The 26,050-nt window shown below is 39.3% G+C and overlaps 1 protein-coding gene across 2 annotated transcripts in view; it reads left to right on the plus strand.

Annotated features, from left to right (window-relative positions):
* Positions 1 to 26,050, plus strand: part of SLC38A9 (solute carrier family 38 member 9) — a 39,606-nt gene that overhangs the window by 9,984 nt on the left and 3,572 nt on the right. For both annotated transcript variants that reach the window (XM_062604328.1, XM_062604329.1), the window contains 7 exons: positions 306 to 476; positions 2,731 to 2,790; positions 4,951 to 5,148; positions 6,968 to 7,075; positions 9,899 to 10,005; positions 17,748 to 17,861; positions 19,139 to 19,287. In XM_062604328.1, the coding sequence (XP_062460312.1) occupies positions 306 to 476; positions 2,731 to 2,790; positions 4,951 to 5,148; positions 6,968 to 7,075; positions 9,899 to 10,005; positions 17,748 to 17,861; positions 19,139 to 19,287 (907 nt within the window). The remainder of the gene's footprint in view (positions 1 to 305; positions 477 to 2,730; positions 2,791 to 4,950; positions 5,149 to 6,967; positions 7,076 to 9,898; positions 10,006 to 17,747; positions 17,862 to 19,138; positions 19,288 to 26,050) is intronic.

A 26,050-nucleotide genomic window follows, 5' to 3' on the forward strand; every position in this document is an offset into this window, starting at 1 on the left:
TATGCATAAACTAACCCTTCACTTCCTCAAATAAAGGCAGTTAAGACCTCCAGTTCATGACAGCTCATTTCTGGGCATTGTTGAGGACTAGTTCATGGTCTGATGTACTTTGCCATTAACTTCTGCAAAAGGCTTTAGCTGCAAATGCATAGCTACATTTTTACCACCATGTCTTATTCTGGTGCTTCTGGAAGTACTCAGAGTAGTAGTATTCTGAAACAAAAACATCCTGTCATCAAGAGTTCTACTGATTCTAATACAACATTTTATTTGGGTGTGTTTCTATGTTTTTGTATGTTCTTCAGCTTTATTAGATACCTCAAACTGGGAATTCCCAGATGTTTGCAAGTATTACTTTGGATCCTTTGGTCAGTGGTCAAGCCTCTTATTTTCTATGGTATCGCTTGTTGGAGCCATGGTTGTTTATTGGGTGCTTATGTCCAACTTTCTGTTCAACACAGGAAAGTTTATATACAGTAAGTATACATATTTTGGTTAACATTTACAGCTGTCTTGTGAAAAGATCAAGACTTTGATTTGTACTGAAAAATCATTGTCTATTTTACTTTATCTTGATTTTTCTGTTGCTCTGAGTGAAAAGTCAAGCAAGAATAAGTAGCAGTGTGGGGAGTTATGAGCAGAGTTATGTATGTTTTCAAAAAAAGTTTCTCAGTTTTTCTCTTAAAGTGGTTTTAATGGAAGACAAAGGGCCAGTGATATGATTTGCATGTCAGTAATGAGGCTTCTTGGTGTAGGTTAAACAACCCAAACCTGGTTGCTTGTTTCCACTTTGTATTTTCAGTCCCTCCTTGTTTGCATGGGTGTAACCATTTGAGCAGCCATATAACAGGCTAGGCTGTTGGAATGATCCAGATCAGTGAAGAAAAATCTAGTTTAATTCTAGATTTCAACAAGCACACTTAAAGTGCTGCCATATTGAAAATCTTTGCAAGTGTCCCTGAAGGAAGAAAGAACTTTAGCACAGTGAAAGAGCAGTTCTTAATCTGGCATTGCTATGAAAGAAAATATACTGGTTATTTTCACCCTTGTACATGCACAGACACACAAGCCTTTGTGGATACAATCAATTATGCATGTAGAGTTGTGGGAATAAGTGATGGAATTGAGAGCTTTGAAAACCTGACTCATAGCGTTGAATAGTACAACTAAGATTTAAGAGTTTCTGTTTTGAAGGTAATTAACAAATCTGAGGCAAATAACAGTGCAGACACTACCTTAGAGTTCCCACCATCCCTGAAGGACATAGTTTATTGGTTAATGACTGATGTATTTAACATCTGACCTAATTCATACATTGTTAAGGCCATTTCATTTTAGACTTTGTTGTTTGGGTTTTTTTTTTTTGTTGTTTGGGTTTTTGTTTAGGTTTGGTTTTGTTTGTTTGTTTAAATAAGGTTAGTTCTTTAACCCTGAATTGCTCTAAACCAAGTAATTCCAATTCTGTTAAGCAAACACCAGAATTAACAAAACAGTTCTTTTTCTAGGAAAAAAAAATCCTCCTTTTCCCTGGGTTTAGCATGTTAATGTATCACTTATCTATATTTGTTTGGGGTTATTTAAATTGTTTGCTCTCTGATAAGTAATCATTGAATTCTTGTCCCAGCTATCATTGTGGCTACTTAATTAGTAGGTTATAAAATGGGTAATAGGATGTAGATTTGACACTATGGCATTTTCCAGCCACCCTTTCCAAGTTATTCAAAGCAGGGTATGATGTTTAATTCTGCTGCATTCAGATGAATTTTTAAACAATTTGCACACACAATTCAGGTGGGAAAAAATTGATCTCCTGAGGAAAGATGGTCTAGAAAGTAGTAATTTGCAAAGAATGCAAGAACTTTAAGCCAGGTATGATTTCTTGTCTTTTTTTTTTTTTTTTAACATGGTGTCCTGTGCTTCTGTATTTGTTTTATGAAACACAAATAAATGCACACATGCAAGTGCTAGCCCTAAAACACTTTTTAAGCACAGGGGAGGCATGAATTGGCTTTCCATCTATAACAAACTTTAAAGTCCTCTAATTCTGTAAGACCTGTCAGTTCTTATCCTGGCTTCATACCATGTACTTTTTTAAGTAGCAACACAAAACACTGGTGAAGTGAGGAGGTGATGAATGGGATCTGTTCAGTCTACTGATTGTTGTATACACTGACCTGGTATCAGTAAGTATAAACACTCAATTGTGATTCAGGGTGTCATAAAACATGATGAAGAAACAAAAACTGTTTTCTTCCCGCAATACATTTTGCCTTTTTTATGAGAAACAAGCTGCTGCTAATTGCATTTTAAAAGTCTGAGGCCTTCTGCCTCGGTTGATTTTATGTGTGCATAATACACCCACATGCAACAGAAGCAAATTTTAGCCAGAAACATACTAATTAAATTTCCAAGCTGAAGGGCATTTTCTGTGTATATATACATAAATATAAGGAAATCACTTTCCAATATTCTGATACTGGAAACTGCAGAAACTTGGAAATACCTGGTGTGGCAGAGCAGTAAAACAGCATAGGAGTGGGTGTACTGGAAACAAAATACTACTGAAGATGACTGTAGACAGTGAGACTTAAACCATCTTGGAGTTGGAGGGAGTACAGTCTGATGTATCACAGTTTTGATGTAGTTTTCCAAAATGCTACCTTCCTTAATTTTTATCAAGTCAACAGATAAAAAGTTGGGACATTGATAGTAAGATTTTCTTCTTTTCAGACTTTGTTCATGACATTAATGTAACAGATATTGTTCCTGGTACGAATGGAAGTAATAAAGGTAAGAAACACTAATAAGTGTTCCTGATTTGGGGTGGCGGTTTAAAGGCAAAATCTTCATGCTTCCATACCTAACCACATTTCAGTTATAAAGTATATATTATTAGTTCTACCTACCTTTTTCAAACAAAACCAAAAAAGTAATTTTCTGTCTAGGATTTGTACTTCCACAAAGAGCTATACACTTGGAAAGCTTAATGATTTCGGGGTTGGGGGGTGGGGGAGAGGGAAGGATAAGGCTGGGGAAGGGAGAAGAAAGTAGGAGTGGGAATAAGGATTAAAAAGCATATTGCGAATTTATCTATACCCAAATAGATCCGCCTTAAAACCAGGAATGTTAGATCTCTTAACAGTAGTTACACAGTGAGGATTAACTTTTGCACACTAAAATTGAAGCACATCAGATCTGCTTGAAGTTTAAAAGTCTTAGCTGGGGCATCTTTGCTCCTCACCACCTCTGCAGCAGTATTCTTGTTTAAAGAAATGCTGTAAGAACAGCTTTGATGATGCTGGGTGCAAGAATAAACAAGTGCCAGGCCCTACATGAGCATCTGCTTGAGTTTTGTGAAGAGTTCTTGACATTTGCATGACATAGAGAAGAAGCTGCATTCAAGTGTGGAGATAGGGCTGTTGAGAGTTCTTAAGCAGGCAGAATAATGTACAGTGAAGGTAGGAGCAGGGCATTGTCAGCATCTGATCTCTCTGCCTGTATATAGTAACTGAACATGTAGTGCTTTGTAATGTAGAAAATTTTCTCTATCCTGAGCGCTTCTGGGAATGGGGAAGCCTTTCAGTACCAGCCAGGTGGCTGTGTGTCACACTGGCTGCAGTAATGTTTCTGGAGAGCAGCTGTTGAAGTCAGGCAAAGGAGTTGAGAAATAATTCTGAAAACCAGTTGATTTGTATCTGAACTAGTGTTGAATCTTGTTTCCCCTACAGTCCTTACCAGAAGGCACCAATAGCTGCTGCAGTGCTCTTTCTCATGTGTTTGCTGCTGCTTCTGCTTTTCTGTCCTATTATGCAGCAGGGGGTATAACTTGGAGACAAAATAGACAACTGTTCCACAGCATGCTCCAGCAACTGGAAAATTTAAATCAGATGTGTCACAAAGTTAAAGGCTGCCAGATGTTCAGATGACTCTTGGCATGGCATTCAGGGCTACTGAGGAGATCAGTAAGAACAAAAGCATTGTTCAAGGTCTGTGACACAATCCACTTACAGGCAATGGAGAGAAAGCAATAAAAAAGTGGAAGTAAATTTGACAGAACACTTTTCACACTTTTGCCTTTGCAATGAACAGGCATACAGCCAGTGTGGGAGGGAGGCTATCAAGTGCTGTGGTGATGCTAAAATTTGAGACATGAGAACAAGAAGACAAGTTCATATTTTTACACTTAACTTTGCAAATGTGTGGTAGAAAGAAATGCTTATATTAACAAAAATCGAATGAGCACATTTTTATCAGGATCTTTTCGGTTGGTTGGTTTTGTTCCAGTCACTTTCAGATGCGGCTCTTGATCAGCCACCATGTGGCAGTGTTTTGGGTGCATATCACTGTTGTATAGCAGTGATGTACTTGCACATGGCATGGCACGAAGGTGATGAGATGTTTTGGTTCAGCATACGAGTTTTAGTCCTTTCAGTTGTTCCAGTAGCTTTCTTCTCATCCTTAGTTTGTGTGCTGCCAGAGCAATGGATAATAATACAGCTCTTCTGTACATAGATACTTTTGCATTGTGGTTCATATGATCTTACTGAAGTGTGGAGGGACAGATTACAGTGCTAAATATGCAGCGAGGTGCAAAGGTGCATTCCTATGGCATGATTCCAGCACATGCATGTAAGCATGGAGACACCTAGCTATAGGTATGTGATCCTGTGCCACAGCTCAGGCTTCAGACAAGTAAGCATCTTTGTTGTGCTCTGCTGAAAGAACCGTAGCACTTGCCAGCTTAGTGCAAGGTGCCTAGCAGTGAAATCTTAGTGCTCAACTCCTAGTTTAAAAAAAGTGGTTAAGGACTGAATTGTCACATATTGCTTTTAAATGATTCTGTTTCTCATAGGTAAAACACTTTCCAGAAAATATGGGATTTGGCTGTGAAGATTCTGTGCAAGTAAAACCTTTTTCATCTGGGAATATTTTTCTTTTCCTTTCTTCTAGTCATTTGTCCAAGTGCTGCTAGTGGTCACCCACCACAGAACAGCAGTGTGATGTTCTCTTCTGGCAATGATACAGGTTTTGAGCTCTTTGAGAAGTGGTGGAACAAATCACAAACAGTACCATTCTACCTGGTCGCTATTCTTCTACCCCTGCTAAATCTAAAGTCTCCATCCTTCTTTGCAAAGTTTAATGTCCTAGGTAGGTAAGAAATACTATTAAAGCATTGGTTCATTGTGGTTAAAATGTATAGAAAACAGTGAAAGGTACTCCAGTGAGTAGAATCATAGAATAGAGTCACAGAATCATTTAGGTTAGAAGGTTGGAAAAGACCTTTAAAATCACCAAGTCCAGCTGTTAACCCAGCACTGCCAAGTCCACCACTAAACTGTGTTCCTAAGTGTTACATCTACACAGTCTTTTAAATACCTCCAAGGATCGTGACTCAAACACAGTGTTCCAATGCTTGATAGCCATTTGGTGGAGATTTTTCTTTTAATACCCAAGCTAAACCTCACCTGGTACAATTTGAGGTCATTTCCTCTTATCCTAGGAGGTAGAGGACAGGGAATTGAAGGTCTACTTTGTCCTCTGTTCCAGTGGGACACACAGCTAGAGTTTGGATCTACTGTGGCTGGAACCACTAGATGATAATATAGCACAGAAGATGGGTGATAGTGCTTCTGTGTAAAAAGGTTTTTAGGTAAACTAAATACAACATTAGAGATACGAAAATATTTTATCAAGTGAGATCTAGCCATAACTGTATCTGTTGTAAAAAGAGACACATCATGGACAACAAGTTTATTGAGAATCTGAATATTAAAATACAAAATTTGTCATAACTTCAGTAGATTATTATGTAATTCAGAAACTGTTCAAAGTTGCCTTAATTTTTGTAAACCTTGAATCTGATAGGACAAGAAAAAAATAAAGGCAATTTTTTGACATGCTGGAATTATTCTTAATGGAGAACTTTTACTTACTTTTAAACATATGGAAACCTGAATGATTAGGAAAATACAGAATATTTTAGCTGTTAAGCTAAATTACAGAACCTTTTATCTTCCTAATTCCTTAACTATGCTCTGTGAAATCAAATGGTAATTTCTTCAGTTTATTTTTTAACCTTGGAGATAGTGCTAGAATGAGTTGATGTCTTATCTGAATCTGTATTGCAAACTGTGAAAGTGCTGTTTCTTTGTCTTCACTTATAGCCTGTTCTCTGCTGACTTAGTATTACTGGCCAGCAGGTTGCATTGCAGTAGCTTTACTTGCTGTTTCACAGTTTTCTTCAATTTTTAGGTAGTTACCATTCTGCCCTTACCTCTTTCAAATGGCAGAGCCAAAATCCTGTGCTGTCCATCCCATACGCAGACACAGCAAGGCATTTATACCCATCTGTGATCATATTTGTAGTCCTCTACCTGTATTGCTGGATACCTCTGACCCAATGAGATGGAATGCAAAGCCAGTCTTAATCAAGGTTATCCAAGGTTATGACAAAGGTTAAATCAGTAGGGGTCAAATGTCATTACCAGCTTCTAGCTCCCAGTGTAAAGTTCACAACTGCAATAAACATTCCTATCTCATTGGACTATTTCGTTCAAAACATCAGTGACTCAGTGGACATTGTAGTAACTGCAGTGGCCAACTCTGTCTCATATTAAATGAAAATCCTAACAGCTGAAGCTGGAACATACCTGTTAACTGCCTGAAAACCTCCCTGGCTGCCCAGCATGAGGGATTACGAGGTGGTATTTCCACTGTCACTAGTGTAGCACCTAGAAAACATTAAACATGCTGAAAGCTTGCATTGGGTTCAAGTGCATTATTCTTTCTCTCTGACCTATAAATGATACAAAGAAAAAGAAAATTTAAACATAGCCTGTATTTTTAAGAATGGATATCAACTTGGAAGTGTTTGGGCTATAGGTAACTAGTTGGATAGAGCAGGAATGAAACACAGCTAAATACTTGCTACTTCTCATGGCGTTTGTTTGGCTCTGATCTTTTCCAGGTACAGTTTCAGTTGTCTACTTAGTTCTTCTGGTTACTGTAAAGGCTGCTCGTCTGGGAATCCACTTAGAATACAATTGGTTTACAGAGAATGCTTTTTTTGTGCCAGGTAAGATAAAATGCATGAATGAAGCATGTATATGATGAGTTTAAGACTTTTTTTAAGTAATTGTGAATGTCTCACCTTTTAACACCTCTGTGACATAAATAAAATGAGGAAATGATGTCTAATTAGCATGTAGAGGCTACATCCTTTACAACAGGCCAAATTGCATGAGCAGTTAGCTCCAAGGAGATGTCCCCTGTCCTGTTGAATTATTATCACTCCTGTTCTTAGAAACAAAAGTAGTTTGTCTTTCTTTAAAAATTACTTATTTACTTAAAATAAAATTCAGAGATATGCACCTTCTTATTTTAAAGGCTTGTGCATTTTTAGTGTACCAGTCACAATAAGCACTGTTTTAACAGTTTTACACATGGGTTGCAAACTATTGTTAGGTCCAATAATGTAGAACTGGAAAAGAAAACAAGGATAACTTAAAACATTAGGATGGGTTTTGCAATACTGTATCAATATAGAAATAAATTAAATTAAAAAAAAAAACACTGGATTTTTTCCGTTTGCAACAGAATCTGATCTAATTTATGGAATCCTGTTAATGCACTGTGGCAACAATTCAGTAAGTAAACTACAGATAGCTGAGTAAAGTTACAAATACAAAATTCAACTGGTTTAAGTGTGTTCACATGACAGTTGCAGTGGTCTTGCATCTGCTTACTCTTTGTTGTCTTCTACCACTCTGGATTGACGCAGCTGTATAGCAGAACTGAAATCGATCTGACACAAGCCGAATGAACAGCTTGGCTAGCGTACTGTATGTACGTTTGACAAAGAGGTCTGCTAAAAACCCAGTGTTCCCCTTCTCCACCCCTAAACCTCTAGCTGTCATCAAAGCTGTTTGTTTGTTTTTCCATAACTACTAAAGGTCATTCCTTCTCTGCTAGGCATTCATCTCTTTCGAGATCTGAATGCAAGAAACAAGTGAAAGGCTATTTAAAGCAGTTCCTTCAGCTTGGTTATGTCACCAAGAAAAAAGACTATTGTCCTTTCATGCTGAGTCTTCAAAGCCAGATGGTTTTTGCTGAGTATGACTGTGTGCAAGACCAAAGCAGATGCTTTAAGGGTGGATAGGATTATCTTCATAATTACCTAAGAATCCTCCTGACTACTGCAGCATAAGTACAAACTTAAAAGATAGATGTAGGTGGTTGTGAAACAGTGCTCTCTGTGCTGTATGTTTTCCTGCATCACTAGCCTTTACTTTTAGACAGAATTTTTGGACTAATAAATTGCTTTTGTCTCCAGTGTAAAAAAAATTATTTCAAATCACTGGATTATTATCATCTGTGCTAATGACCTTATTTATTTTGTATGTCAATATTCGGAATGATATCTGTAAGTAGAAAGAACCACAGTGTTTTGTCTTCTTCCACTGCAAGCTTGGAAATGTGTTTTCAACCTCAACTGCCCCAGCAGACAGTCTTCAAATGTTTGCATGGCATCAGAGCTATGGACTCTTCCTGAGAACACAGGAGAAAATTTGCCCAAACTAAAGTTCACTAACAAACCAGCATGAACTGGAAGACAGACTATGTCTAAGAAATCAGGTTTTAAGCATCTTGAAGCTGATCTATTAAGCAGTCCTGTGTAAAATTTGTTACAGCATGACACATGCGCCCACAGGTCACTAAGAGGTGGTGCACTCAGTTTATTTTGGCAATGTGACTAGTACAGCTAGGAGACAGACAAACCACATAGCTAATGCATATAAATCTGGTTACTACTGGTTGTTGTAGTGATGGGGGAAATGCAGTGCTGAAAGATTCTAAATCTGTTTGCTTTTTATTATTGAGGTTAAATTAGTGGATAAAAAAGAAGCCCAAAAGTTGCTTGCACTCTCAATTGTATCAGTAGCACATCATATTAGTTAGGTATTGAAGATACAGTGACTCTGGCCCTAGGGAACGCATATTCTTTCAACCTGGATGAGCCCTTCAGTAATTTCCTGGGGTGTGTTTACCTTGCTGACTTCATAAGAGACAATTGGCTTAAATGTTTGCATGGAGCTTTCTGTGGTTTGATCTGTAAGGGCTTGTGAGCCTCTGATGAGTGTTTTGCTACACTGCTGGATGCCTTCCAGAAGCTGAGCTAGCTCAGGGATCTCTAATTGCTGTTAACACTGAAGAGTACATGCATCCTTATATAATACCAACAGGATGCTGCTTTGATGATGTCACACATCAGTGAATTCCTAGACCCGGTGTGGTGCTTCCAGAAACACGATCTTGTGAACACTGTCCTTGAACTATTAAAAGAGGCAGAGCAATGCTATTCCCATGGAGACAAAAAATATAAATACCTTTTCTGTAAATAAGACAAGAAGTTGGTCTGCCTTTCTTTATGCCCTGGTTTGTAAGCAGAACCTCTTAAACATCTACAGACCTAGTTTTTCCTCTGGTAGCATAAGTAACTTCTTAACAACAAAAGATGCTCACAGAGTATGATTCCGTCCCCCCATCTCCCTGTTCAGGAGCCAAGAGATATGCAGCCTTAATTCCTTCCTAAAAAAATGTTTTCCAGTTAAACTGTTAAGAAGCAGAAAAGTTTGTATGTGTAAATCCTAGATTATCCTAATAATCTTCAATGGTTGGGACCTCCTGAAAAATTTTGCTGGAGAGTGTGTTATATAGTAACCATTTTGTACTTCCTGATTAAATACCTTCTTTGGCTATGGTCGAAGATGAAATAGATTGTCCCATTTTGACATGGAGCCTTATGTTTCTGCCAGCAGGTTCCACAGTACTGTATCTCCTCTGCATTTTGGCGTTGTTTCAAAGAAGTGAGTTATTAACACTTTTTCTTCTCCCTTAGAGTTTAGAATTCAGTTCCCTCAGCTGACAGGGGTTCTGACACTTGCCTTCTTCATCCACAATTGTGTCATCACACTTCTTCAAAATAACAGGAATCAAGAAAACAATGTAAGTAACTTCACAAGACTGTGCTGATTTGTATCTAGATAGCCAGGCGGCACTGATTTCTTCCTGTCTGCTTCATCTTGAAATTGACCCAGGAATTGCGATAGCTTCAGAAAATGTAACTCACTTTTGTGATCTGATAAGAAACCAGTTATACATACTTTTACTGGCTACCAGTGAGTAAAAGATGCATTACAATTTTTTCAGATTAAAGCCTTGAGAAGTATCCTAGACTTATTAGTGGTCAGGCTGGTATTAAATGGCCAAATTACACACAAGAGGCAGAAGGTCTGACAATATTCTAAGACCCTAGAAAAACTGACTGATTTTAGAATTAAAAATGCTGGAGAACACAGGGCACAGGACTGATTTTAGCAGAGTCCTAAACAATGGTGTTGGGGTCTATATAATATTTTTAATCAGAGTTGTTTCGGTAGTTTTTTGCTTCAGTAGTCAAGATTCATAGAGAAACCTGATCCTATTTAGGAAATCCTCAAAGTTAAAGCCTGGATTGGGAATCTTTGTGATATGTAGACTTTGGGTTGGTGCTTTGCCCTAGAAAAAATTATGTATTGCTCATCCAGATGGAACTGCATTCTTTCTTAATATCTTCCAATTATAAAATACAAAATGGAGTAAACATGATAGAGTTAGTCATAGAGTACATTTTAACTTTTATTTTGTTTGTTTATTTTTTTCTTCCCTACTTTACAGGGTTCTTGTTCAGCTTCATTAAAATCTTAGCTGTAAAGGTAACTACAATAACATGCAAAGATTTAAGAATATTAACTGTCTGATAAACTGGTGCAGAATCACAGAATGGTTGAGGTTTGAAGGGACCTCTGGATGTCATCTGGTCCAACACCTCTACTCAAGCAGGGATTGAACCTTGTTGGCAGCTACAGCCAGTTGCCAACACATGTGATAAAATATACCTGATTTGATTATTCAGAGGTGAAATGCGTATTATGTGCCAATGCAGTGAAATGACCTTTTGCTTTAGTAATCTGCCCAGTTACTTTTTTTGTACCTGTGAACCAGGGCTAGCTTGTGAGTGAACACCTCTGCAAAAGAGTTATAAATTCTCCTCCAGAAAAGCGTCTTGGGCTTTATAGTCATTTCTGAATATAGTTTAACTAAAAAGGGGGTTAGTGAAGCTCTGGAGAAAGAAAGCTAAGTAAGATTTTTCTCAGTTTTCATTAAGAATATCTCATGATCTGGAAAAGAGCAAGAGTTTTCTCTCCCTTCAGCTGTGGTTTTCAAGTTCTAAAGGTGTAGTGGCTCCAGCAATCAGCTCTGTATGCAGTGGAGGCTTAATGCTTCCATGCCACCTTCAAGACTTTTCCTGTGGCATTTCCCCTTCCATTTACATGAAAGTAAGCAATCAACTGCAAATAGCAGCACCTGGAATCTTGTGCAGTTTGCTTTTCCTGTGTTAAGGAGGAAGAAACTGCTGCTTGCATTTGAATCAGCTATTCTGAATGCCCTTCCTAGAGTTTAAGCTGAATTTCCAAGTCAGTCCTAGCATGGATCCCAAGCCTTTGACAAGACTCTTGCATTCCAGGAGAGTGTTAAAATCTCAGGGAAAGAGCAGCGTTTAAGTATAGCAGGAAAGGTTTTTAATGATAAAGCAAATCTGTGCATGGTTCCTCTAGGAGTTTTATTTGGCTAGATTACAGCAGCCTTTCACCTAGGTCTGGTAGTGCTTTCCAAATGTTAATGAAGCACTGATGCTCTTGAAAAGCTGTTTGTGCTTATTTCACTAAGCTGCTGGACTAAGTGGGAGGTTTACATATGTATAGGGTGTTTTTTTCCTATGTATTTACATCAGCAAGATGCTTTCTTATATCAGTATCTCATGGGGAGTCTAATGGAGACTCCATGTCACTTCCATCAGAGTTCTATGAAAAGACACAGAACATGGCAAGCTGGAAAAGTACTGTTTTGAGCTTGCTGAAACTAGTGGTCATAAGAACAACCCTTTGGGGAGCTGGAAAAAAGTAACAGAAACAATAAGATTCCTTTTATGGAGTCAGAAATCCAAAACAATAGCAGCTTCCATTCTGGTCACAGGCATGTATCACTGCCCAAAGCTAAAACACACACAGAGGGGAGGATTCCTTTGGCTGCTATTCCAGTACAGTGATGTGGGTGTGAGAGGAGCAGTGCACTGGATAAGTCAAATGTCAGCAGCAAGGCCTGAAGAAGCCCTGTGAGCAGGGTTCTTTGTCTGCAATTCAAAGTTGAACTCCCTGTTCCCATCTCCCACTGCTGCCCCCTTATATTTATCAGTTCAAGATTTTGTGCACTAGACAACTAGTTCCAAAAAACTAGCTTGGAATCTGATTGCCTAGAAAACTAACCCAACCATAAAAGGGTGATTTGATTAATTGAGTTTTTTGTTTGCTTTTGCATTTGGTTGGTTGGTTGTTGTCTAGGGGTTGGTTTTTTTCTGATTCATGTGTGATCTGGTTCCCTGAGCAACTGTACAGATGCTACACAAGCCCAGAGTGCGATCTAGAGGCATAAATATGCTAGTGCTGTCTCCTAACAGTTGTTTGTGGACTTACCTGGGGGAAAGGCTGGTAGTGGGGAGATGTTTTTTCTCCAGAAGTTAACTGCAGAAGGCATAGAGCTGTGAGTAGTTCTAATTTTCTGCCATATTCAAATACTGTTTATTCTCTGTAAAGAGTGAGCTTCCACTGATGCTGCTATACTATTGCTTTCTCTTTCCAGCCAAAATAGTGCACAGCATTATGCATCCTGGTGAAGTACTTTTTTGTCACCTTATTAAATGTTATCTTGTCCTTGATGCTTGAACAGGTTAAGTCTGTTTTATGATATGGATCAGAGTCCTGTTGACATATTGCAGAGGCAACATCTCTCTTTTGAGAAGTGACCAGTCTGAAATGGGATATCAAAAGGCACTTTTTCTAATGTGGTAATAATTGTTAAGCACCAGTATAAGCCTGTGTCATGGTTTAAACCCAGCCAGACAGCTTGTTCACTCACTTCCCCCCCTTTCTTGCCCTCCCCCTACTCCCGGAGGGACAGACAGGAGAATCAAAAAGAATGCAACTCCCATGGGTTGAGATAAGAACAGTTTAGTAACTAAGGTATAACACAAATCACTACTGCTACCACCAATAATAATAATGATAAAAGAAATAACAAAGGAATAGAATACAACATCTCACCACCAGCCAACTGATAACTCGCCCCCCGCCAGCCCGACCAAGCTCTGACCAATGCCTCCTCCAACTCTGCAGTCTACCAGCCCTTCTGGCTAACTCCCAGTTACATCCTGGGCATGACGTGCTGTGGTATGGAATACCTCTTTGGTCAGTTTGGGTCAGGTGTCCTGTCTCTGCTTCCTTCTGGCTTCCCCTCCTCCCTGGCAGAGCATGAGGCTCACAAAGTCCTTGGCCAAACCAAAACATCATTGTTATCAGCTCTGTTCCTGAGCCGAAAGTCAAAACACTGCACTGCACCAGCTACCAAGGAGGAGAAAAATGACTGCTACTGCTGAACCCAGGACAGCCTGTCCATCCAAGAAGCATCTCTACAAACTAGCTTTCACTTTGGTACTGAGAGAAAATGAGCTGTTTTCTCTGTGGCATGCAATAAGGAAGACAAGGCCTGAAAGTTGCCTGTTCTTTTCAGCACCACGTAGGAAATACCTGTAAAGCCACAGAGCTGTCACTGTGTCTGTGTCCAGTCCTGTGCTGCATGTCCAGCCTGCACCTGGGTACAAGTCTAGAGTGTGATATCATGTCTTTTACTCTCAAAGTTTTCTTTGGTAGTTATCAGACTCATCCTTTTGTTAGGAGGCTGATTTCTGCCTTTGTTCTGCTGCTGCTGCCACCAGCCTCAGCACCCTATTTTCTGTCCTTCCAGAGGCACTTCCAGCACTTTGTTCTGTGCATCTAACTAGAAAAGCTCCTGGTCAGCAATAACTGCAGTTAACACATTCTCCAAGTTTCACCTCAAAATTTGCCTGTTACTTCAAGTGTATTTGACAGCAGCTTGGTAGGTGGCAAGCTGTAATCCTGATGGCCATAACCTGCATGTTATCTTTGATTCTTTACTTCCACATTTTTTCTACATTTGATCCTTAGATTATAAACTTTAGGTGTGATGACTGCCATATTTTTTATGCTTAGGCAATTTCCATCACAGTAGTGTTCACTCTGAATATAAACGGATTAATGTGAAATTTAAAGTAGACAAATGCGATTATTCCTCTGTTACTTAAAATTAATCCTTTCATGTCTCTCCATGTGTCCTTTGGTTTTAGCTGGAATTGTGCTGTCTAAAGAGTATTTATAGTCACGGTCTTTAGGGGTGAACCTAGGTGTCCTGAAGAGTAATGAACATTAATTAAAAGATGTTATATACACAAATAACACACTCTTGTACAAAAACAACCACCTTATATGCAGAAGCAGATGTTTGCAAGGGAAGTGATGGATGTTTGAGAAAAAATAAATTCAGGGATTTGAGTTGCCTATTTCTTGTCTTGCTACTTGTGGAAAGATGAGATTCAGAGCAGCCCTGCGCAGAAGGACTTGGGGGTGCTGGTCAATGAGAAAATGAACATGAGCTTGCAGTGTGCGCTTGCAGCCCAGAAGGCCAACTGTATCCTGGGCTGCATCAAAAGGAGCATAACCAGCAGGTTGAAGGAGGTGATACTGCCCCTTTACTCTGCTCTTGTGAGACCTCACCTGGAGTATTGTGTGCAGTTCTGGTGTCCTCAGCATAAAAAGGACATGGAACTGTTGGAACAAGTCCAGAGGAGGGCCACGAGGATGATCAGGGGACTGGAGCACCTCCTGTATGAAGATAGGCTGAGAAAGTTGGGGCTGTTCAGCCTGGAGAAGAGAAGGCTTTGTGGAGACCTCATAGCAGCCTTCCAGTATCTGAAGGGGGACTATAGGGATGCTGGGGAGGGACTCTTCATTAGAGACTGTAGTGACAGGACAAGCAGTAACGGGTTAAAACTTCAACAGGGGAAGTTTAGATTGGATATAAGGAGGAAAGTCTTTCCTGTTAGGGTGGTGAGGCACTGGAATGGGTTGCCCAGGGAGGTTGTGAATGCTCCATCCCTTGCAGTGTTTAAGACCAGGTTGGACGAGGCCTTGGGTGATATGGTTTAATGTGAGGTGTCCCTGCCCATGGCAGGGGGGTTGGAATTTGATGATCTTAAGGTCCTTTCCAACCCTAATTATTCTATGATTCTACGATTCTGTGAAATCAAAATCTGGTTTTTCTTCCTATGGTGACAATACCTGAAGAAAAAGATGTATTGTTATATGCTATAAGAATACATTAACAAAATAAACTCAGCACCTAGTTTCAGAACAGATTAAAGTGTACACACTGAAGAACGGTAGGAACATGAACCTGGTTAGTATAATCAGAGGTAATAGCACATTAGCTATCCACTTTAATCAAGTGTAGTCCAAACGAAGTAGTAAGAATTCAGTTTCAGATTGCTTGCCCTCACAGCTGCAAGTACTTGTCACAGCAAAAATAGTTTTACGATAGCACAAATAACAACTGTGAGTTACTATTCTGTCTTCATGCATGAGGAATACACCTAAAAATACCAAATGTAAGTGAAAACAGATTTTGTCAGGTTATGTGCCTAAAGAAGGTCTTGGGTGCATTTTGAGAAATTGTCCAACTCACGACTTCAGGAGATGAGAGTCCATGTCACCCTGCAAAACCACCTTACCTTCCTTAGTCTCTGCTTCCTGCATTTAAGTTACTCATAAATCCAGCAAGAAATCTGAATGCTCAGATTTAGTATTCCTAAACTCTGTTTTTAGGATGGGCACTGGTGCTTTTGAAGAGGTAGCTGTTATACAAAATCCTGTACAGCTTCTCATATAACTGAGGAGAATTCTGGGAGCACTTTAAAGAAAATGTTATTGCTCAACCCTTCGTGGAAGTTGCTAGTCCTTACGCAGTGAACAGTGCGAAGAGAGTGAAAACCAGAGGAGCATCTTCCGGTTGCATATATGTGGTCAGCAGGGGGCAGAGGTTGCAGCTGCCAGGGGCGTGAGCGTCACCCTGGGGTGCACGCTAACAGGGCATTGTCTGATGGAAAATACCATTGGCCTTTTGCAGGCTGAAGGGAAAAAGGCATCAGTCTTCTACCCCAAAAGCAATGGCAAAATGAGCAGGAGATTGCAGTTCCCTCACTAAAACAGACTTCCTTTTGACCTTTTCTTGAAACTTGTAATCTAGCATGCTTTTTTTTTTCGTTGGGTACCGTCTTTCTCTCAGAAGACCCCAGAAAGGTATAGAATATGTCATGGATATAATGTGAAGAAACACTTAGGAAAACATTTACATGTACAGATGTGAGCAGGCTTTGCCCATGCTCGGTGAGCCAGCTGGAGACTGTAATAATGATCCTGGTCTGGAGGCCATACCGTCCTAATGGTACTTTACCTGAATTAATAAGACTTGCTTTTCAGTCGTAGGAGAATAGGGTCATGTATTGAAGCATTACCAGTAATACTTTAATAAGCTGATTATCAGCAGCAGCTGAAAAAATGGTTCGCTGTAAGATTGTGTTTTGTAGTGTAGAATAAGCTTATACAGAATTTAGTTAACTAATAACTAGAAAGAAATGGTCTCCCACTTCATTTCCAAAAAAAAAGAGAACTGATGTAGGAGAATACTAAGTACAGTGCTATGAAGTCATTCTGGTGTATCTGTGGATTCTGCAGATTCTTAAAGTACTGGAGAAGATTTGCTGCTTATTTTCCAATGCTAAATGGTGCTAAAAAATTTTAGTTATTTTTATGTCGTTGACAATCTTTTCATACACTAGATACTTTATAAATATAGTAAAAAATTTCAGAAGTGAACACTGAAGTTAATACCTTTTTTAGGTGCATGTAATATAGTTAAATATGGATTTATGATCTTAGCTTCAGGACTCTCTCCTAAAAATCTTTGATGATTATTTGGTGCATTTACCTGAGGTGTTTATAAAAATTTAGTGATAAAGTGAATATGCAATTTTAAATTAAAGTAATAAAATACAATTGTAAAGCTAAAGGACGTACATACCTCTGTGCCCACCTATGCCTTTCTATTTTGTCTTTGTATTTATATTTATATAAGTTATGTCTTCCACTTTCACACCATTCTTACAGAAGCCTGGCATACTATTTTCCGGTTTGGAGCCAGCTTGTGTGGACCATCCTCTTGGGTTTCAAAGCAGCTCCTTAAAAAATGTTTGTTACATTATACCTGCAGCTGGGTAGGCTGATGTCTCTTAATTGCAAGATTTTCGTCCTAACAAGAAATTTAACACATGCCATTGATGTGCTGTCTTCAACAGTTGTCTCTGTGTCCCAGGGCTCTTAGTAGGGATTATTAAATGTAGAAAAGTAGAGGGTGTTTGTTTGATGTAATAACTAGTGTATGCTTGTGCATCCAGCAATAATGTGTTACATCTGTTGGCATATCTGTTTCTTCAAGCCTTTTCCGTATATAGATAGATAAATAATACTTGTCTAGATCCACTTTGCGGTATCCTTTTGCAGATTTCTGATCTGATCCAGGACCAATTTTGAAACCCCCATTTAAGTAATATAAATAGTAATAAATATTAAACAGTAATAAATACAAAAGTGACAGTAATAAATGTCATAGGAATCTCCTCATGAGTGTTTTGTCTGTTTTTGTGTCAGTGCTGGCCAAAATAAGATATTCTTTTTCCTCAGGTGAGAGACCTCTCTATTGCATACTTCCTGGTGGGATTAACGTACCTGTATGTTGGGGTGATAATTTTTGCTTCTTTTCCTTCACCACCGCTATCCAAAGAATGTATTGAACAGGTGAGATTTTTACTGCAGTATATATTTGTCCTTGATCTTTCAGTAAATATGTATTAAAAAAAGAACAGCTACTGCTTCTTGCTTCATGACTCACCCTGGCAGACACATCTGTTCTTGACTCTGATCAGTTGGCTAATGCCTCATGGGCACAAGCAGATGAGTAATACTTGTGTTATCTCATTTATATTCATGTCTGGTGGCCAGTAGTTCTGTAAAAAACCAAACATTTATTAAATACTCTTACAAAAGTGATGACGAAAGGACCAAAATGACCAAGTGAACAGTTGAAGCTTTAATTTCTTTAGCATCTTTAATCCTGAAAAGTTTGTTTAGTTGTGTGTGCAGTGACCAATCCCACTCATTGGAACTGTCTTCAGATACTCCAGAAAAGGAAATATGATGCAAATGCAGACTCGTTTAGGTAGGACTCCTCACTGTGATTAGGTTTGGAGCCTAAGACTATGGTGAGCCTTGCCAGCAGAGTTCTTCAGATAACAGCACTACATGAAACACCCTGTGAAGGCTGTTAAACTCTTATCTTCTTATATGTGAAACTGATTACCACACCCTAAATGTCTTCAAAGATAGCAGTTATCAGTTGGTGATCCATTTTATGCCAGGTATTCCATGTCTCTTGCATTAATATTTAGCAATGAAACAGCATTTAAAGGCTTCCTCTGACAGTAGGTTAGTTAGAACTGGTACTGGTGTTTAACCATTAAATGATTTTTTGAACCCTTTGAAATAACTTAATGGGGTGAAATCCACAGGTAAATAATAGATGACAAGATACTTTCTCACCATTTATTTTCTGTAGTTATCCTAAATACTTATGAAGCCATTTGTATATTTCCATGATAGTTGAGTCTTATACTGCTTTTTCAGACATTCTCATTTGTAGTATATGGTCCAGTTTTAATGATTAAATAACTTTTTAATATCTAGATATGATATGACAGGTAATAGGAGCATATGAATTCATCTGCCTAAAAAATCATATGGCCTTTCCACAGCCTTGATTATTTGAGGATGTTCAGAAGTGTAGAAAATATTTCCATCTTTAATGGTAACACAAAAGCTGACATCAGCCCTGCAATATTAAAAAATCAGTTGGCATTTGGTGGCAAGACAACTGTAGAAGAGAGAGGGGTTTTCATGTAGTGGAATTCATTTGGCAGTTGAAATTACTTGGGTTTTATCTCTTTCTTGCACATAGCTATTAAAAATCAGCAGATATATATAACACATCAATGTATCATCATTATTCCTGTGTTTAGAATTTTCTAGATAACTTTCCCAGTGATGACATCATGTCATTTGTTGCAAGAATATTCCTGCTGTTCCAGATGATGACTGTATACCCGCTGTTGGGCTATCTGGCACGAGTTCAGCTGTTAAGACAGTTTTTTGGAAATGCTTACCCAAGGTAAGAAGTCTACCCCTTGACAGGAGCTTGGCACACTTTCCTTAACTGGCCTTCTGTTGTCAGAAATTCAGCTGAGCTTTTAGGGATTTCCTTTGCTGCATTACGTACATTTCAAAAGCTAATTTCACAATGTTTGCAGAGTGAGGGGGCGAATAGGCATGCAAAATAAACTTGCCTGCTGATCAGGACTGCTACAGCTTGGCAGAGCAGAATGGGGACAGGTTCTTCTGTTTTAGCTCTTCATTTTGTCAGTAATGATAGAGTTTTGTCAACCCAGTTCCTTTGTTTTATGTATCTCTATGGCAAAAATAAAGTTGTAGAGGAAAAAGATTTTGTTCAGTCCAGAAACATTTCATCAAGTAGCCTTTATGCTGTGAAGCACATACACTCTGGTTATTAACCTCTCAGGGTGTAATATGTGTTTTGATTGTGCTTAACTAGTAATTGTGCACCTGCTTTCATACAGAGCTAATAGCTAAGTGAGTTGTTAGCTGTGTTATCTTGGCTGCTGCTATGCTTATAAAAATAGCTTTTCACATGCTAATTTCAGAGATGAGCCACACCTCTGCATTTGTACACTTCGTGAACTCCAGGGAAAGAGCTGATCCAGATCTCAATTTTAGTTTTGTTGTTTTGGGGTTATTTAAATAAAACCTGGGACATTTATATTTGCAGTATTGTCTGAATTTGTCACAACCAATTTGGCATTTATTTCCAAGTTTCTTATTTTATGCTGTGAATGACTGTTGACAAAGGAAAGGAAAAAATATCCCAGGAACAAATGTGTATTTCCTATGTGGCATCAGCAGTAGCATACAGGTCTCAGAAAACATTATTCCAAGTTTCAGGTTTCTTGTGGGTCCTAAAATAGATATAAGAAGGTCTAGAAATTGTATGCCTAAAATTAGGCAGTGAAATAACTGCCTACTTTTTTTGATGCTAAATTGTATGCAGTTCAGTGCTGAAAAGATTTTTAGGAACTGCTACAAGTTACAGTTAGAAACAAGGCCATTGATTTAAGTGCTAAACATGGATCTCACAGCCACTGGGAAATAGCCATGTCCTATATATTACATGGATGTGCCTCTTCCTATCTCCTCCCTCCAGTTACTCCCTGACCAGAATGGTTTTCATTTCCCTACAGCTTCATACCAGTCTCTTCTCAGGTTAATTCCAGCTTGCTGTTTTAAGCCTTCATTGTATGACGAATGTGATGATGCAAATACTTGCCTGGTTCTTCTGGTTCTTGTCTCCAGGACATCCTGTGGGTAGCTTCACTCTTTTTTTTTTTTTTTAGACTCGTCATAGGGAGGTATTTACAGTTTCTGAGAAGTCAAAAATGGTTTCTAGGAAGCCACTTAAATCTCTCCAACCTATAGTGATAAGAGAGTACATTCTGGCTGTCTGGCTGTGTCTCCCTCTCTAGTATCCCAGCTACCTTAAATACAGTACAGAAATCATTCAGCTATCCTCTAGGCTCTGGCTTCTCTGCATTTACAACTAAGGTCTGCCCTTAGTTTTCCTATGCAATGGGGACTAACTGGTACAACTCAACACGAAGCACTTTTCTGTTCTGTTCAATTACATTTGCAGCTTTCCAGCTCAACCTTTTCTAGCCAATACTGCTCAGTTTTTACAGAAAGGTTTTGAGGTAGTTTGCTTTAGTTTTGTTTCTGGATTTAACATCATTGGGATGGGCTAATTCATTTTTACCAGCTGCTGAAATACATAGAATGGTTTGGGTTGGAAGGGACCTTAAAGATCATCCAGTTCCAACCCCCCTGCCATGGGCAGAGACACCGTCCACTAGACCAGGTTGCTCCAAACCCCGTCCAGCCTGGCCTTGAACACTGCCAGGGATGGGGCAGCCATAGTTTCTCTGGGTAACCTCACCACCCTCACAGCTAAGAATTTCTTCCTAATATCTAATCTCAGTCTCCCCTCTGTCACGTTAAAGCCATTCCTTTTTCCTGTCACTAAAGGCCCTTGTAAAAAGTCCCTCTCCAGATTGCTTGTTGGCCTCTTTAGGCACTAGAAGCTGCTCTATAGCCTCCCCAGGGCCTTCTCCAGGCTGAACAAGCCCAACTCTCAGCCTGTCTTCATAGGAGTGGGGTTCCAGCCCTCAGAGCATCTTCATGGCCTCCTCTGGACTTGCTCAAGCAGTTCGTTGTCCTTTTTATGTTGAGGACCTCGGAGCTGAATGCAGGACTGCAGGTGGGGTCTCACAAGATCAGAGTAGAGGGGCAGGATCACCTCCTTCAACCTGCTGGGCACGCTCCTTTTGATGCAGCCCAGCACATGGTTGGTTCCTGGGCTGTGAGCGCACACTGAAGCCAGCTCATGTTCATTTTCTCATCAACCAACACCCCCAAGTCCTTCTCCGCAAGGCTGCTCTGAATCTCTTCTCTGCCCAACCTGTAGCCATGCCTGGGATTGCTCTGACCCAGGTGTAGGACCTTGCACTTGGCATGGTTAAACTTCATGAGGTTGGCATCAGCCCACCTCACAAGCGTGTCAAGGTCCCTCTGGATGGCATTCCTTCCCTCCAGCGTATCAGCTGAACCACACAGCTTGGTGTCATTGGCAAACTTGCTGAGGGCGCACTCAATCCCACTGTCCATGTCAGCGACGAAGATGTTGAACAAGACCGGTCCCAACACCGATCCCTGAGGGACACCACTCATTACTGGTCTCCAGCTGGACATTGAGCCATTGACCACAACTCTCTGCATGCAGCCATCCAGCCAATTCCTTATCCACTGGGTGGTCCATCTGTCAAATTGATGTCTCTCCAATTTAGAGACAAGGATGTCGTGTGCGACAGTGTCAAATGATTTGCACAAGCCCATGTAGACAATGTCAGCTGCTTTGCCCCTATCCGTCAGTTCTGTATCCCCTGTGTAGAAGGCCACCAAATTGATCAGGCATGATTTGCCCTTAGTGAAGCCTTTTGGCTGTCACCAATGATGACCTTATTTTCCATGTGCCTTTAGCCTAGTTTCCAGGAGGATCTGCTCTATGATCTTGGCAGGCGCAGAGGTGAGACTTACGTCCCTATTGAGATATCAGGTTCTGTCAGTAAGAGCTACTTCTCTATGTCTGTGCCTGTCTTGAAAACAAATACACGCATAGACGTGCTGGCACAGAAGTCTTCTGACATCTTCAGCCTTTCCTGTGCTTCCTACAGAAAGATTCAGAGACAAGAGAAAGCATCCCAATTCCTTCTCTCATTTTGCAAAATCTGCGCTAGTGTACAGACTACAGCATAGCAAGTGACGTACTGGGACAAAACCCAAGGAATTGTTCATTCTGTTCTTTCCCTGGTTTTGTAAAGGAAAGCCAAAATGCTGTGTATTGGGAAATTATTTTCTAAAGTGAGATATGTTTGCAATGGCATCATTTAATGGGTGACATAGGGCCAAAGGCATGTTGTTTATCTGCTGTTTCTTACGTGACTTTAGATTTTACGTGTACAGAATGCTAATTTTTTTATTATTGTTACTGACTCTTAGCTACAGTGATATTTGTCACAAAGAGTCCCTTAATTAATTATGTGCTGCACATAAAATGCTTTGCATAGTCATCTGATCAGATTTTAGAACTTTTTGACATCTTTTCTGTTTTCAGATGTTAAAATAAGCTGATGGACAGAAATCATTTGGCTTTCCTTAAAGCTTGTCCTCCCTTTACTCCATGGTAGCCCAGCAGACCTGCCAGTTCTCCCACAGATGCATGTCTTCTGATGCAATTAAATAGATTTCTGCTGTCTGCATGGGTCTTTAGTTATCTGCTCTTCACCTAGCTTCTGTCTTCTTAACTGCTGTAATTCATAGTATTTTTGCCCAATGTCACTTGAGTGAGGAAGAAAATGCATTTTTAGACACAGTAATCTTTCAAAAATTCTTACTTAAATAATCTTGTTTTTCTTTTCTCCTTGCTTTCATGTTTTCCTTTTCCCTTATTGTGTATGACCGCATGCTAAGTCCAGAGCTTCTAATTTCCTTGCATCTGACCTGAGAGGATTTACAATCAGTTTCTTTCTTTAAACGTCTCTTGCCCTAGCATTTGGTTTCACAGTTTTCAATATGATTCTTACTTTGACGATGCTGAAGTTCATTTGATATATGTGGTCACTTTTGTTCAATTCCACAGGACAGAACTTGATAGAACAAGCCTTGTAGTGATTTTCTGGCATACCAGGTTGTTTCTTGACTGTTAATCTGAAAAGTTAACCTTGCAGTGGGGTAAAAAAAGAGACTTAGAGGACATGTTGATTTACTTTTCCCTCCTCTTTTTGTGGGGTTGCTGGATTTTTGCAGTTGAGCAGTGATTCCTTTCATAGCAAAGAGCTAGAGTCTTCCTCTGCCCAAGTGAGAATATTGAGACTGAGGACAGAAAATACAAGACAGTGCTCGTGGATTGTAGGAGTATGCCTCTTTTGCGAATTACAGCATCCTTAAAGCAATCCAACCTGTGCCTCAGAGCACCAAACCTCATTAGGCCGCCCAGGGGAGCAGTCCAGCCCTGGCAGGGGTGGGCCAGCCAACTCTGCTGCCTGTGACCATGAGGAAAAAAGTTATGCTGCTTTGAAAACAGCTATGTGCAAACAGGAAGGTTAGGAAAAAGGGCCCAAGTCTCCCCTGACCTCTAATATAATCTAAATACTTTACTTCGTACAGCCGTAATAAGCAGGTATCGCTATTCCCACAAAATGCTGTTTTCCTAACTGCCCTTTTGCAATGTATGATGATACCATTAATTGTACCATAAGCCAGTGTCAGGCTAAAATAGAGGAATTTAAAACTTGTTAAATGTCACGGGGTATGGGAAAGCCTTTTTCCTTCTGCAGCACACCTGCATGAGACATACAGTCTTAAGAAAAATACTATCTCAAGTAATACAGCTACCAGTAGCCCTAGATACCAGATTCTTATTTGGAAGGACAGTTTTAATAAATGATAATGGTGTTCTCTCCATTAAGAATGAGGCTTTTTCCTGTCTTGGAATGAATATCTGCAAAGGTAAAGGAAACGGTTTGCAAGTTCAACACGTGTTGTCCAATGTCATGGCTACAACTGCGGCTGTTTCAGAACGGTAGAAAAAGAAGCAAGGATATTCCAAGGGAGAAACACAGTGTAACCTTTTGTCCTGATTTAAGTCCTTTTCAGCTTTTCTGATTTTGGCTCTATTCTTGAGGATCTTGCTTAATTGTATCAATTAAAACTGCAAAGCACGGCTTTGCAAGCACTGAATTGTTTTGGATGCTCCAGCCTCTTGAACATTGTTTTGAGTTGAGCCAAAACACATTCCCCCCAACCCAAGTACTTTTTCCCAGATCAAGAAGTTGAAAGGTTTCATTTCACACCAAACACACACACACCCCAATTCACTTTTGCAGTTATAAGAAGCTAGAATTAATTTTTTAAAGAGCAACAACGTTGAACTACAAAATCACTTTTTCTGCTTCAAAACATACTAGAATGAAATACTTCAGGCTTTTTACTGGGTTTCTGCTAAAATACTCTGAACTGACCCAAATTTGCAAAGCTAATTACTAAGCCTGCACTCTTTTTAATCCCTCATCCTAAAAATTTAATATCAGAAAAGAAGAAAGTGCTGTCATTTTTTTGTGTTCATAAATAATTGGTTTCAGTTGTGCTGTCTGTAAGATCTGCAACCTGCTGTATGTGTGGGGAGAGAGGAAGTAATTTTTAATAGCACTTTTTTGTGAACAGTTTAGTTAATTGGCTTTCCTTAGCAATACTGAGAAGCAGTAAACCTCCTCTAATAAGTCTGATTTGGGGGATTTTATATCTTTATTCTTGGGAGTTTACCAGGTTTACATCCAGTTACATTTTTCTTAGTTTCAGCTACTGTATTCATACAGTAATCTTCAGTCTGTTGAAGCACTGTTAAAATGTCGTGAAAAATTAAAGATATAATTTTTGTTTTAAATTAATTTTAAAAAGCAAACATAAATAGTCTATAACTTAAATTATTCCTTTGAGTTTAAATTGCCTACATTACCCTAAACTTTAATGAGACTACCCTACTCCTCTAATCTTTCTTCCTAACTTGCAAGCTGGCAGCCAGCCTTTCAGCCATGGAAGTGTCACTTTTGAAAAGCTTGTTAGTTTGCAGCATCTCCATAATATAGATACTTCTACAGTTAGGAAAAAATTAGCATTGGCTTACAGATTTTGTTTATTTTAAGAAATCAAATCCTTCAGCAGAATAAACAAAACCTGTTTTCTCTGTGTGAATTCTTTTTTCCCTTCATAGAAACAGCTGTGTCACCCAAAATATCACAGGTTTTTATATTTCCTGACTGTACCTTATGTAAAATATGCCAGCATTTCATGTTCTCTAAAGAAAAGCAATACTCTCCTGAGTCTCAGTTCTGTACATAGCCACACTGAGTTTGCCTGATCCTTGCCTTTGCAGAACAGAAAATCTCTGGCTTTTCATCCTTAGCACAAAATGAAAAGCAACAGGAAATTATTTATAAAAACAAATTCAACAAAAAATTCCAGCATAGATAGAACACAGAACAAGTATTAAATGACATCTAAATGTTTGTCCTCTATCAAAATGCATCAGAGTTCAAGTTTTAAGGTGTTATTTCCCCCCTAGAATTCTGTGTAATGCTTTCCACTTGATGCATCTTTTCATATCTTCTGGTTTCCATTAGTTCAGTTCGATCAATTCAGATAATTCTCTGAGCAAGTTAATTCTTTCTTGTGGGAGTTAAGTTATACAGTAT

This window comes from Pezoporus occidentalis, unplaced genomic scaffold, assembly GCF_034315485.1.
Source record: "Pezoporus occidentalis ecotype Australia unplaced genomic scaffold, CSIRO_AGI_Poc_V1 ctg85, whole genome shotgun sequence".
In the NCBI taxonomy this organism is placed as follows: domain Eukaryota; kingdom Metazoa; phylum Chordata; class Aves; order Psittaciformes; family Psittacidae; genus Pezoporus; species Pezoporus occidentalis.